Consider the following 15664-nt stretch of genomic DNA (forward strand, 5'->3'; position numbering starts at 1 on the left):
CCTATTTACTCACATTGGTCACCACAGCCAGAATTGCTATTCCTTGCATGATGGGCTGCCATGCTCCGATGTCCCGGGCTTTTTCAGGCACCATGCGTCTATACTGGGTAGTCAGTTTCCACGCGTCCACTCTTATTTCCAATATATTGTTCACCAGAGCCAACAGAGGGGCCAGTGGAAAAGAGGCCACAAATAAGGTGACGAACCCAAACTGAATAACTGTCAATGGAACGGACACACATCATGGAGTGGTGGATGGATGGGAGGACAACAAACGTTCCTTTACTCTTCTAAAGAGAAAGGCATACAGTGAACTAAACCCCAAAGAGAAAAGACACTCATGGTAATAATAATGTTCAACAGTGAAAGAATCAAAACAAAAGACAAATACAAAGTCTCTGGAAAGAAGTCTAAATATAGCCTGTTTACTTCACAAATATACACAATAGGAATAACATATTTAAAAATCTTTAATCAACCACAATTACTTGCTGGCAATAAACTTGGGGCACTTGAAGTAAATTATTCATTCCCAGTGTAGAAATAATAGAATGTTGGGAGAGGATTTGTGATTTAGGATTAAAAAAAGAAAGAAAGATAGAAAAGGAATATTGTGGAAATACCTGAAGTTAAAAAGAAATAAGTAATGTACCTTTGAGAGAATGTTTAGAGAATGTTGGAGGAAATATATGGAAAATAGGTAAATGACCAAGCTCCACTGAGTCTATGAATGCAAGGGCAGCACATTCTGAGAATTTGTGATACTACTACAAATCATGGAAACGCATGCAATAAGTGTTTTAATAAGTCAAAATTTAGTCCTTCACGAGCTTTTATTTTGAAATGGTGGCAGTGTGTGCGGTCACAGTAAGTTAGAATTATGCTGGTGGCTTAGAGGGTCTTTCATCTCTGTCTGGAATCTATGTGGCTTTGCTATAGGTGAGCAGCAGAGACTTGCTGGGTGGAGGGTGGGGACGCTGGACCACAGGGAGGGAGAAGTGAGCTGTGATAAGGCCAGGGATCTAAGTGGCAGACCTTTGAAGTAAACTACCATAGGTATCTGTAACTGAGACAGTGGATGAGAGAAGAATTTACAGGCCCTTTAGCACTCCTCTCAGCCAGCGGGCAGGGACCACTCTGGCCAAGAAGGGCAAGACTGTGGAGGTATAGCTGGGTAGGAGGAGCTGACATCTGCTTCTGATCTGAGAGGCCAGAATGTACTGCAGAAAAGCAGTAGGGGTTGGAAGGACTTGGCTGATCTACAGGCCAGAGTTGGTGACATCACAGAGCGTGGCACTGACAGTGATGTCAACATCCATGACTCACCCAACCCTAAAAGAACTCATCTGCCTCCAGGGGCCAGGCAAGTAACAGAAATGTGTGGCGTGGGTACAGTAACTGGCAAACTGGCAAACGGATGTCCTAATGAAAGGTACCATGTTGGAAGGAGGGCCCCATGCTGCCAGGTCCCCTTAATACTCAAGAGAAGTCAGAAATTAGGACTTGATTCGCAATAAATCCAGTTAAAAATCCAAAGGAGAAAAGACATAGTTTAAAATGACAACAAAGGCACAGACTACTTAGAAATAAATTAGTGAGAAATGTTAAGATGGTTATGATAACTGACTTAAAAATAGAGAACAAGTAATGATGGATGAATGGTATGATACACCATACTCTTAATTGGGAAGATTCAAGCTTGGGGACATATTAAATTCCTTCTCCAAAAATAAAATTTAGAATTTGAATGCAAATTTAGTTAATAATTCCAAGTGGATTTAAGGAAGAAAAGCTGACAGTCGAGGCTAAAGTTCTTCAAAAAAAATGTATACAAGTACACAAGTAAAATAATGAGGAGGGATATTTAAAGTAACAGTGTTAGGGATATTTCTGCAAAAGGATAAAATGGGACACCTCTAAGAGATATTAACATATATTATAATGCTATGGCAATTGAAAAAATTCAGAACTAGTGCATTAATAGACAGTATGAATTAAATAGAATAAATTTCAAGAACAGATGGAGATACTCAAGGGATTTCAGTATATTATAAAAATGATGTTTCAAATCAGTAGATTCAAGTACTGGAGTAATTAGCTAAACCATTAGAAGAGCTGGTATGGAGTCTTCGTTTTTGATATCAAAAGAAATTCCAGATGGATTAAACATTTTTAATTAAAAAAAAAAAGCAGAAAAAACCAAGATGGTTTAATCTCTTCTGATATTCAAGTGAGAAGAACTTTCTAAACAACTTTGGAAACCAAGAACAACCAAGGCCTATCAACGTAGCAAGGCAAAAAACATCCATTGTAAGAACAAAAATAACCCTCGCCTGAAACTTGCTCATGATCCTGAATTGCTCTCTGATATGCTTTCTTTTTTATTCATAAGTCACGTTTCTTGAAGAAGTCCCTACACTGATTATTTCTCTGCCATTCAAAGCTCTACACCTTCTGCGGCCCTCCCCACGGCACCGAAACTCATCTTGCTCACTGTTTGGTGGCTGCACATGCCAAAGCCAATGTACATTTTCAGTCCTTGTTTATTCGATTACTAGGCAGTTCTTTCCCACCCCAAGCAGCTTCTGACATGGCCAGATATTTTCTTCTCTGTGGAATGTTTTTCTCTGTTGATTTTTGTTTACTTAAATAATTTTAAAAAACCAAGGTAGAAGTGTGTGTGTACATACATACACACACACACACATTTTACTTTTTACTGCTGGATAATTACTTTGCAATATTGTGATGGCTTTTCGCCATACATCAATATGCATCGGCCCCAGGTATACATCTGCCCCCTCCCTTTTGTACCCCTCCTCCCACCATACATATTTTTAAATACTGTCTAACTATAGTGCTTCTTATATTTTCCCCCACAGTCCTAGCAATTATGGGGACTCGAGCTCTTGCTTTTTTGCCTCCCTGTCCCTTTTCATTATGCTCCTTTCAGTAAATGTTCATATCCTTCTCAAGTAAGGTTATAGATGTCTCTTTGTAAACATATGTCTATGCCAATATTCTCCCAACTGTTCTGCTGTTCTTCTCTTTGTGGATTTCTTTCGCCTGCTTTACCCTTTAAATGCCCCCTTTCCCCAGGGCCTCCTCATCCATTCTCTGCTTGGCAGGCCTGAATCATCCCCATGGCCTCAGCAATAGCTTCTCTGAGCTCCTGACTGGTGAATCCAACTTAATAATGGACCTCACCTCTCTGATGGCTCATAGACACCTCATGGTCAAAATATCCAACTCAGAACCGTTTTCTCAAAACCAGCTCCTCTCCTTGTATTCCATCCAGGAGACTGATGAAAGTTATCTCAACAATTCTATTCCTCACCTGCCACACTAGTCATCTCTTTAACACCTATCAAATCTGTCTCCTTTACCTAAGACCATAGACTCCACTTAGGTGCTTTTGTCTGGTTACCTGGTGTGGACCCCTATATATCCTCTTCCCACCAAATATGGGCACCACCTAAAATATTATCTTTCATTCTGCTGTCAGAATCATTGGATCTTCTTCAATATACACATTATGCAATCTTCTTGCTTACGAATGTTCCAAAGTGTCTGTATTTCTTTAAGGATAAGTTCAGCTGTCCTGGCTAAGCACACCTGATATTTCTACCTATGGATCCTTTGTTCTAGCCATACCTTGTTTATGTGCTGTTCTCTGAACTGGCCAAGCTGTTTCATGTCTTTGTACTTGTGACTGCATTCTTCTCTCTGCATGAAATGTCCATTATCTCTATCACACTTTTGATAGCTACCTTCCAATCACCCTTCCAAAATCTAATTTAATTATCACCGGTTCTAGGAAGTCTGATCTCTGCTCACCTGCTTAGCAATCCACCAAGGACTCACTATCCCTTGCTTGGCCCTGGGAGGCCAGACACCAAGTTTTACTTGGCTTGGTATCCCCAGCAACTGCTACAGTGTTTGGCACAGCAGTTGCTCAATGTTTGTGAGATGGATGGATGGATGAGTAAGTGATTAACAGATGAGAGGCCTACAAATCCTTCCCAACTGTCCAGCTGCCATTTTGGAATGTTCAGCCTGCAAAGATGAGGAAGCATCAGTGCAGGTGGTAGGCAGAAACAGCGCAGAGACAGGGGGGTGGGGGAAGACAGGCCTGGTCCTGGAGAGCGTAGAGGATGCTTGGGTGGGTATAGCACTGTAGAGGCAAAGAAAGAAGTAGGTACATGGAGATGTTGAAGAACCAGTGATATTAATTACAGTAAATTAAATGGAGAAAATAATACAGGAAGGTAAGATCAAGTGAACATGCAAGGATGGAAGAGGCAGTACCAGAGACGAACAGAGCCCACTTCATCACTGCCCTGCACTTCATTTATCGCACCTGCACACTGGGAACCTTATGTCCTGTGTCTGAGAAGTCAGGACCATATACTTAGGGAAGCAATTTTGGTTAACAACCCAGGATTACTCTAATAACCTCAAAGGGTGGTGGGGAATTCACTACCAAAATAAAAGAATTTCACTCAAAAAAACACAGGCCATACAGAAACTGGTGGGGGCTGCTGAGGCAATGCTACTATTCACTCAGTTAACAGTTGTATTTGTGTGTGTTGAACTCCAAGCTCAAGTCACTTAAATGAATATTCATGAGGGTCCAGGCAGCAGTGCTCCAAGCTGAGGACTGGAAGGTCCAGAGGCCTGAGCGCTACTTCCAACAGGCTCAGTCCAGTTCGGGAGAGACGTATGCACACAGCCACACACCATCAGGACACGAGTCAAGCGCTACTGATGCCGAGAAGAGAGTGGGGAATCTGTGTGGAAAGCTGAGGGCTCCTGCTGAGGCTCGGTAGGGATCCTTTCAGGTAGAAAAGAAGGGAAAAGTTCTTCCAGGCAGAGGGAAGTTCTAGTTCCCTTCATGGGGACCAGAGCTGGTAGCTGGTCACGAATCCTAGCCAAGAAACAGGGGATGCTAACAGGATTGGCTGTCAGAAGACGGTCCCCTTCAGCAGCTAAGATGCATAATTAAAAAGGTAGATGGTGCTACCATTAATGAGTAAACTGTGGGGATGAGCTCACCACCACAGGCACTCTATGTTAACTTTCGAGCAACAAAAATCATTCAAAAGGCATTTGGAAACTCTATCTCCCATAAACCCAAAGAACGAAACATAGATTTCACTCTTGTTTCGGATACAGAATAACAGACTGCCTACACTTGGAAACTGATTAATTTTCTAATTCATTAGGAATTATGTGAATAATAGGAAACCAATTTAATAAATCTAAAAAAAAATTGGGGGAGGGATAAATTAGGTGTTTGAGATTAGCAGATAAAAACTACTATATATAAAATAGATAAATGACAAAATCCTACTGTATAGCCCAGGGAACTATATTCAATATCCTGTAATAAATCATAATGAGAAAGAAAAAAATTTAAAAATCTCTCTATAACCACTGTTATTTCATCCTGTCTTATATAGGAGGGTGAGGCTGAATTATTATCTTTATTATCTTTTAATATAGTTTCCTGCATGAAAACAGCAAGACCTTGTTGTTTATTTTATATAAAGTAGTTCAGTTCAGTTCAGTTTGCTCAGTCGTGTCCAACTCTGCACACGCCAGGCCTCCCTGTCCATCACCAACTCCCGGAGTTTACTCAAACCCACGTCCATCGAGTCGGTGATGCCATCCAGCCATCTCATCCTCTATCGTCCCCATCTCCTCCTGCCCGCAATCCCTCCCAGCATCAGGGTCTTTTCCAATGAGTCAACTCTTCACATGAGGTGGCCAAAGTATTGGAGTTTCAGCTTCAGCATTAGTCCCTTCAATGAATACCCAGGACTGATCTCCTTTAGGATGGACTGGTTGGATCTCCTTGCAGTCCAAGGGACTCTCAAGAGTCTTCTCCAATACCACAATTCAAAAGCACCAATTCTTATGGTGCTCATTTTCTTCACAGTCCAACTCTCACATCCATACATGACCACTGGAAAAACCATAGCCTTGACCAGACGGACCTTTGTTGACAAAGTAATGTCTCTGCTTTTTAATATTCTATCTAGGTTGGTCATAACTTTCCTTCCAAGGAGTAAGCGTCTTTTAATTTCATGACTGCAATCACCATCTGCAGTGATTTTGGAGCCCCCCAAAAATAAAGTCTGACACTGTTTCCACTGCTTCCCCATCTATTTCCCATGAAGTGATGGGACCAGATGCCATGATCTTAGTTTTCTGAATGTTGAGCTTTAAGCCAACTTTTTCACTCTCCTCTTTCACTTTCATCAAGAGGCTTTTTATTTTCTGTTCACTTTCTGCCATAAGGGTGGTGTCATCTGCATATCTGAGGTTATTGATATTTCTCCCGGCAATTTTGATTCCAGCTTGTGCTTCTTCCAGCCCAGCATTTCTTGTACCTGTTAATCCCAAACTCCAAATTTATCCCCTTTCCCTTTCCTCCTCTGGTAACCGTAAGCTTGTTTTCTATGTCTGTGAGTCTGTTTCTGTTTTGTAAATAAGTTCACTGTTTCATCTTTTTAGATTTCACAGATAAGTGATATATGATATTTGCCTTTCTCTGACTTACTTCACTTGGTATGATAATCTCTAGGTCCATCCATGAGAGGCTGAGTTATTTAGCTGGTAATTATTTTAATGAGACTATGAAATTCTAAAATTCCTATCAATTTCTCCCCAAAGCATGACCATATAACTTTTGCTTTCTATACCATTTATTTGACTACAGAAAAATAATTTTTTCCAAGTTTTTTTGTGTTAAAATAACAAATGGTATTCTGCCCCATAATATTGTTGTTATTAATGCTGATAATGGCTCCAGTAAGAAATATTTACAATTATGACTCATTTTGGAATACAGATAATTGTCTTGTAGTCCCTTTGAAAATAAACAGAATAAAGATAGCTTCTACATAATGGACTGCAGCTACACCCTTAATTGAACCTGGTCATGAAACATAACAAAAGCAGAAACGAAATTCAAATCAGACTTCTTGCTGCAAAGCATTGTTGACTGAAGAAACTACAAGAGGAACCATTCAGAAGCAGATGCATTTCCACATATAATGTATATTCTTAAAAGCAATTATTTTATATATAGAATGTGACTTAATAAAAACCTCCCTCTATCTGCAGACTTATAAAGGAACCACAAAGGGGTGTCTCTGCAAACACACAAACCCGCATGCATAAATGCAAAACCTGTCAAAATCCTTTCCTGTTTTCCTAAGCTTAAAAAACTGTAATTCAATGCAATGGTGAGCTGAAAGGGCACAGATACAAAACATGTCCATTGTTAGCCTTCTATTAGATAAAAGTGTGTCATGCATAATAGAAAAGATGGTATTTCCAATGGAAATCTATTTTGAGATGCATTCATTTAAAGGCAACCGACAGCTCAAAATCAAGTTCAAGTGAAGAGAAAGAGAGCCCAAGCAAATACTACAGAAATGGACAAAGACATCCAAGAAGGAGGGAGCCTGTACTAAATCTTAATTCCAGACCAGCAAAACAGTTTCAAATTCAAGCCAGTGATTTGCCATGAGGTCACTTAAGGAATTAGGCAGAAACCACCAACCAGAAGCAATAGATGCAGTGTCAAAGCAAGTGTGAGATGTGGAGGGGGTCGGGGGGACCCTGTGACCCTCGTTCCCATGGACTTCTTGCCAGGCTTGCTCACATGAGTCTGTTCAGAAGGAATCGGCCAACAGCTGCGCTGCATGGACTCCAGCCAGGGCTGAGTCACGTCTAATAATAGCTCTGAGTTCATCCTTCGACAACATGGTAAGAATCCTCTGAGAATTAATGGTGAAGATGTACCTCAATGAATATTCCATTTCACTGCTGTGTAATAAATTTTCAGCTTTGTATAACACAAATATTGAGAAAGATACACACAGTCACCATATTTGAAAGCCTGATTGTATAATTTTATCTAGTAGAGAAAAATGGACTCCATTTATTGAAATGGAGGCTAGAGAATAATTTGGCTCTATAATTGATGCTTTGGGGATCCAAAGCATGTTCCAATATATTTCATGCAACCCAAAATTTCACTAGCGACTTACTCATTTCAAGATATTCATAAAATAATCCCAGTTTGCCCATGGGCTGCAGATGGTAGTCTTGTTCCCATCGTGGGGTTATCTTTTCTGCTCCTGAAACGGTGTTACATCGTCCAAACACGTTCATGACCCAGCTGCCAAAAAGATCAAATTATCAGTCAGAATACTGTCAGACCAACAGCATAAAAGTATTACTGATATTTTGAGCTGAACACATCATCTTTCCAAGAATTCAATTTCTTGTTTTCATGCTAAATTTATTTTTATTTCTGCCTCTCTAACCCAAAATATTTTCAATAATAATATTGACCACATACCTGGTTTTATCACAAGTGTAACTATGATTTGTTCTCCTACCTCCTATTCATGTGGGCATTTTAGTTTTTTAAAAATACTTTTCCTCATTTGATTAACTTTAGCTGCCGTCCCCCACCCCCACCATTTTCCTGCTCTTATCCAAAGTGATCTTTCCAGCCTGAAAATTGCCAGAGAAAATAAACAAAGCATAGAGGCCAGTGTGTATGTGTGCTCAGTCAGTTCCGACTCTGGGCCTGACAAGAGTACTGGAGTGGGCTGCTGTGTCCTCCTCCAGGGGATCTTCTGATGCAGGGATCAAACCTGCGTCTCTTGTGTAGCAGGAGGATTATTACCTGCTGAGCCTCATCCGGGAAGTCTGGAGGCCCGTGTGGTCCAGGGCAAAGAGAAAAGTAAGTCTGTTGATTGTGGGGGTTGGAGCCTAAGAGACCACAATGAGGATTTGGGCATTTTTTCACACTGAAGGAAGTGGGGAATCATTGAGGGCAACTGTGCAGAAAACTGACATACTTTGACTTTAGATAAGACAGATCCATGGCCCTATTTTCAGCTGAACAAATTGAAGACCAAAGCTGTGACATGCTTCCTCAAAGTCAGCGCAGAGCTCGGAGGAATCCTGGCCTCCACTGGTGGCCCAGGGCTCTGCCCCCAGTGCTGGAAGCTGCCCCGCGGAGCAGTCCCGTGTCTCCTCTTGGGTTATGTGTTTTTCTTTCTCAGAAGATTCTGGGCCAGCTAAATGCCCCCCACCCCACCCCTTTTTAATGGCAATTTCTCTTGAAAAGAAACTGGAAACAGCTGGCGTTGAAACAAGGTGTGCGTCTCTAGCGTGTAGGGCTGTGGTCCCCTGAAGTAACAGCTGGCTTGCGGTTTACTTGTCGAGTTCATCAGAAGATGCGCCACAACAGCAAATAATGTAGCATCTGGTTAAGCTCTGGCTGATTACACAGCACATTTATAAGGATTTCACTGTAAAGACCACTAGATGTGTTGCTCATGAACACCTGTATGTACGCATCCACCCACCCGCCCACCTAGAGTGTAAGATGTGGATTACAAATAGCTGACCAGGCTGGGTTTCCCACTGCTCCTGATCGCAGCGTTAACTGCTCACTGACACCTCCCCAGGCTTGCTAAGGGGAGATTTCTCTACGAGCAATGGTGCTCTTGGCTTCACCATCTTTCCCCACGTCTTTCTTCTCTGACATTAGGGGAAGAGCAGGAGGCTGTGCAAGTGGAGAGGGGAGATGGGTTCAGACATATCCCTGGATCTGAATCCAAACTTCATCTTTTATTCGTTATAACTTTAGTCAAGTTTACATAAAATGGGGTGATAAAACCTACACTGCCCAGGGTTGTTGTCAGGATGAAATGACTCAGAACAGATGAGGATTTAGCAAACTTCCTACCCCTCTGTGTGAGATTTTCTTTTGACAAACAGAGGCTAACTGGCTGAGGCCAACAGTAAATGAGGGCTAAGTTACTTAGAACCTTGGCTCGCATCTCACTTCAGCACTTACAAGAATGACGTGGAGTGCTTGTTGATGGTGTGACTTCCGAGGCCACAACCCGGAGCTCTGTAATCAGTCAAGTCAGGTTTGGCCGGGAATGCACCGTTCTTCAGACATTCCAAGGGCCCTTGTGGTACACGTGGCAACGAAGACCACACACATCCATCTCCCTTCGTGACACCCAAACTCAAGATCACTGGGTTCTATTGGTTTAGTTTTTGCTCTGCCCTCACACTTTTAGCCTCAGCCTCTCATGAAATCCTCTCCAGGCTCCAGAGAAACAGGTCCTTCACGGTCAGGGACCCAAATCCATCATGACTTGGATTCAGGATGAAACTTCTGTCCTGGCAGTCACTTGCATGACTAACTCATCTGGCGCTTGTTCCTTGTACTGTACTGCCTCCCACCACCAATCATATTAGGTCAAATCAGAAGTCCTGACTAGCTGGCTTTTCTGAGCATCACACTGAGCCTCTTGTTCAGTCTGAGTTGAATCACTCATCTGTAGCAGGAAATCTTGGTTTGAAGTCCATCTGTTATTGTTCGTGGTCTTTTGGGTTCTTCTATTGGTTTATGATTCTAGTATAGGAATATCGATTTAATTGCCCATGAGAATCACCTATAAAACTTTTAAAAAGTATAGACACACTGGATACTTCCTCCCCTGGTCAAGGCTGGGGAAAAAGATTCGTCCTCTAAGCATAGGTTACAAAGTAATTCTCTTAGGAATGGACCATGCATATTAGTCTAACACTATCATAAAAAATTGTCCTTTATTGAGTATTTACTACATGTAAACTGTGGTGTGAAACACTTTACACCTCATTTGGTCTTTGTCTCTTTATTACCACATTTTATCCATATATTATAGATCATGGTAATTTTGCTAATTTTGAATACAAGCATCCTTCACTATCTGAATCTATTTTACTCCTGAGTTTACTGTTCCTGGATTTTAAGACTGAGTGTGTAGAGTGAAGAATACCTGTACTTAGGATTCTCTCACTGTATGTCTCTGATTCATTCTCTAGTCAAATTATATCTTGATAAGAGATATTTCCTCTTGTAAAAAGTCTGCTTTTTCTTATTATCTAAATAGTGAATGTTCACTGTGAAAAATATAGAAAACATATAAAGGAAGAGAATTACAGCCATCCATTATCTAAACACCAAAGGACAATGCTAAGGCATTTTGGATGTTTAACTCTGTTTTTTTTTTAAACATTTTATCATAAAATTTCTTCAGAGTGAGTAGCTTAATGCAGGAACTGTACTAGTTTTTTGTCAAGTACAGAATAAAATTCCCAGGAATGTCCAATTATCAAAATAGAAAGTGAGGTTGGGAAGGCCAAAGGGCTCTAGGCTTTTTCTCTGGGTCCAATGAACAATTCCATTAATTTACTGACATTTGCATTTGAAGCACATGAGTCACTCATTCACTCAGCTGGCTCTACTGAGGACCTACTAAATGCCACGTGGTGATGCATGTGCTAGCGAGATCTCCCCAAACCCCTAAAGGAAGCCTAGATCACAGCTTCATATGGCCTTTATCTGCTCTGCAAACCCTAGGCAAGGACCCCAAGTGGAGCTGAGGGTGGAAGCAGGTGAGTTTATGGTGAAATTCATTTCACGGGTCACTCAAACAGTAAAAAATCTGCCTGCAATGCAGGAGACACAGAAGAGATGTGGGTTCGATCCCTGGGTAGGGAAGATCCCCTGGAGGAGGGCATGGCAACCCACTCCAGTATTCTTGCTTAGAGAATCCCCGTGGACAGAGGAGCCTGGCGGGCTGCAGCACACGGGGTTGCAAAGAGTTGGACATGACTAAGCAACTAAGTATGCATGCTCCTTTTGACTTATTTAAATGGTGTGAAAATAGCCACTAACTTTTCTACGTTTTCTTTCCCCTTTCTATGTGTTTTTGGAATAGGTGTAGTTCTGATAGCAAAAGTAACTGATATATCTCTGTTATGTTAGAATGTTGTATGAAAAAGGAAGGAAGGAAATTGGCGCCTATATAAAGAGCAGAAGCTATTCTCTAAATTGCCTAATTTTTAAAAAAACTAATTTATTTATTTGGCTATGCTTGGTATTAGCTGCAGCACATGGGATCTTTGATCTTCACTGTGTCATTCAGGACATTTAGTGGCAGCATGTGGGATTTAGTTCCCTGACTAAGGATCAAACCCTGACCCCCTGTATGGGAAGCATGGGATCTTAGCCACTGGACCACCAGGGAAGTCCCTAACTTACCTAACATTTAGCACTCCCAGTTTTCAAAGAAGGGAAACATAATTCAAAATACCCTACCTAAATATTCTAGGTGAGTAATAGAAATACCTGAAGGCAAAGTTCAGCTCACAAGAATTTACAATAATGTGCTTCCTTGAAGTGAAGGTATACACAAACCACTGATATTATAATGTATCCTTTATTTTTAACTATTTCACATGAATAAGTTTCATTTTGTATGAATTTCTCAATACTGGTTTAGGAAATATTCCCTTCTCCTTGATTGTCTAAATCAGAAAGTAGCTCACTGATGAGTTATTCACAAACACTCAGTGTTAGGTAACTAACCTATTTCCTTCAGAAAATGCTTTAATTTTTTTTGGTAATCTGAGTTAAGCTTTTCCTTTATTTGATACATTCATTTTCATAGGGAAACACAGTGTTATTTGCACACGACCTACTTTTACTCATCTGGAAAAAATCTAACTATGAGCCCAAGGTAAGGGTTGTATACTGCACAGCAGGGCAAAAAAGTATTCATTTCACAGCTAAGATCAGAATCTGTTTTTAAGGGAGATGGTTGGAACTGGAGAAAAGAGGATGTCTTTATTTATAGACAGACCCTGATAATTCACACTGAAGATAGAAGATAAAAGCTCCAGTGAAGAAATGTGGAAGGACATGCTGAAACCCAAAAGGTTTTGCTCTACAAAAACAGAAAAGGAAAAAAAAAAAAAAGAAATTAACTCCTCTACAAAGAGAATAAACAGAAACTTGGTAATGAGGGAGAGAGAAGAAAGGCTAGGAGAGGAAGAAAGGATGAGAAGGAAGCTGGGTGTGGTGGCAGGAAGACAAGGCAGGATGCTAGTATCAGCCTACAGAGAAGGCTAATAAGAAACAACAACAATATTCTCAGTAGTACAGTGGGATGAAAGACTAAAAAAATGGAGTTCTGCATTTCGAGATTGAAGTTGCCTAAGTTTCTCCTCCATGCCCCAAACATCAATAAGGCCTGCTTGTGTGAGTGGCTTTGGAGGATGTTGAGAAGGTTGCATTCGACATTCAGGCTGGCAGGAGCAGAGTACCGGTGTGGGAGTGAGACAAGAGAGGGATCAACAGTTTTGTGACAACAGAAACTCAGAGCCAGAAATCATCTTGAAAAGGTTAGTGTGGCAGGCAGGAAAATATTCTTCCCAAAGATGTCCACATCCTAATCCCCAGAACATATGAACATTATGGGTGCAGATGCAGGTAAGGGTGCTAATCAGCTGACTCTATGAGAGACAAGACTTGATTATCCAGGTGGGCCCAGTGTACTCAAAGGGTAATTAAAAGTGGAAGATGGAGGCAGAAGAGAAGGTAGAGAGGGGTGTGGGAGGGAGATGTAACCACAGAAAAGAGTCAGAGACAGGCAACCTTGCTGGCTGTGAGATGCAGAAAAGAGGTCACAGGTCAAAGGATGCAAGTGGCCTCTAGGAGCGAGAAAAGGCAAAGATACAGATTACCCTAGAGCCTGGAGGAAACAGCCCTGCCAGTACCTTGATGTTAGCCCAGTGAGACCTCTGCAGACTTCTGAGTTTCAGGACCCACAGGATATTAATATTCAATTTATTATTTTGTGGGGCTCCCCCCACCCCATTTTCTTCCAATAACCATTAACTGTGGGGATATTTGTTAAAGCAGCAATAGAATACTAAGATAATAAGCTAAAATATGCAGAAATTGCAGATGGCATTGGACTTGTCCACTCTGATATGGGATTGGGTTTCATTGAAAAAGACAGAGTGACCTTAGCTAACATCTGTTCTCATTTCCAGGAAAAGAACTGTAAGTCAAAACCTTTGTAGTTATTTTCGACAACTGTCTCCTAAACTGCTACATAGCCTGGTGCTTTAGGACCATAAGTGAACCTCTGTTCTTAAAAGCACATGGATTTGGAGCCATGGGGTTTTTACATTTGAACCCACAGTAGCCTCTTATTGGCTATGTGAACTTGGGCAAATCATTTAACCTCATTAAGACATGGATTCTTCATCTGCAAAAGGGAAATAAAAATAAGGATTGTTTAGATGATTAAATGAGAGAGTATATAAAGCACTTTATACACTGGCTGGCACATACTTAGAACTCAACAAATTACTATTACTGATTTTTAAATGCATGTATAAAAGGTGGAGAAAGTTTTAACAAGCTGTGAAAAAACAGTCTGAAGCTCCAACAAGGGCCATCTCTCACAGGGCTATATGATCCATCAGCCTCCAAGGATAGGCTAATAAGCAGAAACTATAGCAGATGGGGATTTATGTTTAATAGAAAGGTTTTAAAATATCATTATTAAGCACTGGATACATGCACACTGTTGGTTGGATAATAAGCAGAGAGTCTACTTCACGTTAGAGGTGGGCGTGCAGCAATGTGGAAATGCGGGGAAGTGAGTGTGATGGGTGGGCCGTTCTATCCTCAAGATTACACGATTCGGTACTCACGGAAGTAACACTTCTTGTATGTTATTCCAGATTGCTTTTCCTCCCATGATGATTATCAGCTGCGTTGTCAGTTCAAAGAGACACCCACCTGGGTCACACTGAAAAATTAAAAAGTCCCATTTAAATTTTAGATGGATCTAACATGAAAAAGTCAGTAATTTTATTTTTTTCCTGAAATTCTAGTTTAGGCTAAAAAAAGTGTAAGGAATATAAAATGAAAATGTAAGGAATATACTTTTCATTGGGCAACTAAGAGAAAACATGCAACAGCTTAAATTGCCAAGAGAATGTAACTCTATATTCACACCTCTTCATTTCTGTATTTTCCCAGCCAATAAACTGGATCTCCTGGATAACCCACAAATTTTCCCTTAAAGAATGCGATGTAGAAACACGAAGAGTAGTAGTTGACAAACTGGAATAAGAACATCTTCATGGTTAAGCTGTTCTCATAATCAGTCTGGGTCCTTGGGAGTTCTGTAGTTAAAAGAAATGTTAAGATTTAAAAATTGCTAACAGCTTTGAGACCCTAATCAAAATCATACTGATACATGAGTTAACATGATAAAAAAATACAATTCAGTTTCCATTTCAGCTGTTCTCAATTTCTTAATGTAGCTACAATGTTAATTCCAAGTTTACACATTGTTGAGTTTCTCCCCTAGGAGAAACAATATCCCAAAGGGCAGAAAAGTAGTCAACTGTTCCTTAAAATTTATAACCACAATGATGTCAAATAGGCAAGAACTATCCTCTTTTAATGTAAGACAGAAAAGTAATGTTCAACAGTATGCTAAATGATATTCGCTTGTCTTCCTGAACTGCAAAAAGGTAGGTCTGTTGGAAAGGGAAACTTTGCTAGAAGCATTTGGGGGAAGACAAAATGGGTTATCTTTCGAGTTTAGAATTTAAATCAGTCTTATCATTTTCAGAAGATGACCACTGAACATAACATTTTGGAGAACAACCCAGCCACATGCAGTGTGTAGGAAGCACTTAACTCTGGCTACTAAGCAGCTGCCTGGGATGCAAGCCAGAAAGAAGAAAAATTTACAACAATCGC

General features: G+C 40.7%; 1 protein-coding gene across 2 annotated transcripts in view; it reads right to left on the reverse strand.

The window, feature by feature from the left end:
- The window catches only part of ANO6 (anoctamin 6), a 229025-nt gene that overhangs the window by 13322 nt on the left and 200039 nt on the right, over nt 1-15664 (reverse strand). For both annotated transcript variants that reach the window (XM_020900987.2, XM_020900988.2), the window contains 4 exons: nt 14909-15078; nt 14602-14699; nt 8064-8194; nt 14-219 (listed from right to left, as the gene is read on the reverse strand). In XM_020900987.2, the coding sequence (XP_020756646.2) occupies nt 14-219; nt 8064-8194; nt 14602-14699; nt 14909-15078 (605 nt within the window). The remainder of the gene's footprint in view (nt 1-13; nt 220-8063; nt 8195-14601; nt 14700-14908; nt 15079-15664) is intronic.

The sequence above is a fragment of the Odocoileus virginianus genome, chromosome 24 (assembly GCF_023699985.2).
Source record: "Odocoileus virginianus isolate 20LAN1187 ecotype Illinois chromosome 24, Ovbor_1.2, whole genome shotgun sequence".
NCBI lineage: Eukaryota > Metazoa > Chordata > Mammalia > Artiodactyla > Cervidae > Odocoileus > Odocoileus virginianus.